Source organism: Chaetura pelagica, unplaced genomic scaffold, assembly GCF_000747805.2.
Source record: "Chaetura pelagica isolate M959 unplaced genomic scaffold, ChaPel_1.0 scaffold235, whole genome shotgun sequence".
NCBI classification, from domain to species: Eukaryota; Metazoa; Chordata; class Aves; order Apodiformes; family Apodidae; genus Chaetura; species Chaetura pelagica.
The window spans coordinates 225,223-227,433 of NW_009953215.1; the positions used below are offsets into that span (position 1 = coordinate 225,223).

Below are 2,211 nucleotides of genomic sequence, written 5' to 3' on the forward strand. Positions count from 1 at the left end.
GAAGTGTCCTTGCCTCTGAACAGGAATCTCCTGGGCTGCACTCACTTCTGGCACCCTAGGGAGCCTCTCTTCTCCCTTCCCAGGGAGAACGACATGAAATGAACTGTCAAATGAGTTGTGGCAGTACACTGGTGAGCATTGACTTTATGAGGAAATTTAGCTCATCTGCTCTGATATTTTGGAAGCGCATCGAGACACAGTATTAAAATGAATTGGACAAGCGGTTGATGAAAATCCAAGAGCTGGTAAGAGATGCTCCAAAGAACAAGAAATCCTAATAGACAACCATAGGAAAAATATTTTGCCAACTGGCTGACTATTTTAACTTAGCAACTGGCTTATGCTCTACCCTATTCCTTAACATCTAAAATAAATATTGAATTCTGTCCTGTTTATAAACCTTCTTAAACCATTTGCCTAAGAGGCATTGCAGTAATGAAGTCCTCAAAGTTGTGTTTAAGCATTTCCTCTTACTGCAAGAATAAATCCATCAAGTTTTCAGCCTCCCACAAAGACAACAAATGAAAGCCTGCAATGCCATGAAAGCCCCAAGAAACTTCAGAAGCAATTTAAAAATAACAAGAAGTATACTTTTGGACACCTCTTGCTACATCTGTGTGGAATAAGGCTGGGCAGGGACTTGGGGTCTGGAGAGGCAGATAGGAGTTCACCTTGTGTAACCTGGGATTCCCTTCCCCTCTCCCCTGCCATCCTCAAATCAGCTGTCACAGCATTGGCAGAACTCTCCTGAACCTTTGCTAGCCAGGAGTTTGCCCAGCTGTTTGGCCCAGGACTACACAGAGAAGGAGGAAGCATTTCTGGCTGAAGTTTCTGTAAAATCCCTGCTTCAGCGATCAAAGCAGCAGTGTCCCTATAGGGGAAAAGCAAGTGGATCTTGGTGGGTTGGGGAGGGGGAAGTGATGTGACTTTCCACAAGACCTGGCCTCTTCATGATAAATGATCACCCTAGAGTAGAGCTAATCTCCTAGGAAAAGTGGTGGGATTACAAAGGCAGTCAGATCTCTGCTTCCTCTAAAAGCATGCATAAAATTCAACTCCATTACAATTTTGTGGTTTGAAAATGTGTCTGTCCTAACAGCTACTTGTGTTGCCGTTGCAGGATGATTTGGAAATTTGCCTTGTCCGTTTTTCTGATGGCAGCGCTGGTTCAAGTAACAGACACCAGGAAAAACCGTCCTGCAGGCGCCATCCCCTCCCCTTACAAAGACAGCAGCAGCAACCACTCAGAACGGAGGCAGCAGCTGAATAAGGAGGTGCTGGCCTCCAGCCAGGAGGCCCTCGTGGTCACTGAAAGAAAGTACCTCAAGAGCGACTGGTGCAAGACGCAGCCCCTGCGGCAGACAGTCAGTGAGGAGGGCTGCATCAGCCGCACCATCATCAACCGCTTTTGCTATGGGCAGTGCAACTCCTTCTACATACCCCGGCACGTGAAAAAGGAGGAGGAGTCCTTCCAGTCCTGTGCCTTCTGCAAACCACACAAGGTCACCTCCTCAACCGTGCAGCTGGAGTGCCCTGAGCTGGACCCACCTTTCCGACTCAAGAAAATTCAGAAGGTCAAGCAGTGTCGGTGTATGTCTGTGAATCTTAACAACTCAGGCAAACTGTGAGAGCAGGTGTGTAGCTACTGCTTGGTGTTGCCCCCATAAGATTATCTGCTGCCTCTCCCATTGAGCAGACTGCCTATTTGTTGGTTTTTTTCTTTTTTTTTTTTTTTTTTTATTTTGGTGTGTGTTTTGTTTTCTCAAGGCATGTCTCCAGCAAGGAAGCCTCCTTGTCGCTTGCCTACTGGAATAAAGCTTTCTAATGGGCTATTTTGGCACTTCACCATAAAATGTCAGTCTAGTTGCAGTATCATATGGCAGTTGAATCTTCTGGAGTGGAGCAGACTCACTGAAGTTGGGATTGATCGATCACCTAAGTGACCATTTGGCTGAATCCAGCATTAAATGTTTCCACTGTGTGGAGTAAAGCCCTCTACCCTACACTCCAGTCCCCTCCACAAGATGAGAATGCCTTTCCTGTGCTTTGGACCGGAGCTTGCCACTCACACTTGGAAGTGCTAGGATGTTGCCAAGGACTGGGGGGCACAGATGAGGAAGAGCAACGAGGAGTAACGTGCGAAAACCAAGTGAGACTCTCTGATGAGGCTCATCTCCTTAAGGCAACTTTAATTGTGCAATGACAGATGGT

At 46.7% G+C, this 2,211-nt stretch overlaps 1 protein-coding gene across 1 annotated transcript; it reads left to right on the forward strand.

Annotated features, from left to right (window-relative positions):
- Nucleotides 1-1,121: 1,121 nt before the first annotated feature.
- Nucleotides 1,122-1,628, forward strand: GREM2 (gremlin 2, DAN family BMP antagonist). Its single transcript, XM_009997574.1, has one exon. It carries the CDS (start codon nt 1,122-1,124, stop codon nt 1,626-1,628), a length of 507 nt encoding a protein of 168 aa, XP_009995876.1.
- Nucleotides 1,629-2,211: the final 583 nt, after the last annotated feature.

What these genes read in the sequence shown, in the direction of transcription:
- GREM2 (XM_009997574.1), top strand. Translation starts at nt 1,122, where the DNA reads ATGATTTGGAAATTTGCCTTGTCCGTTTTTCTGATGGCAGCGCTGGTT.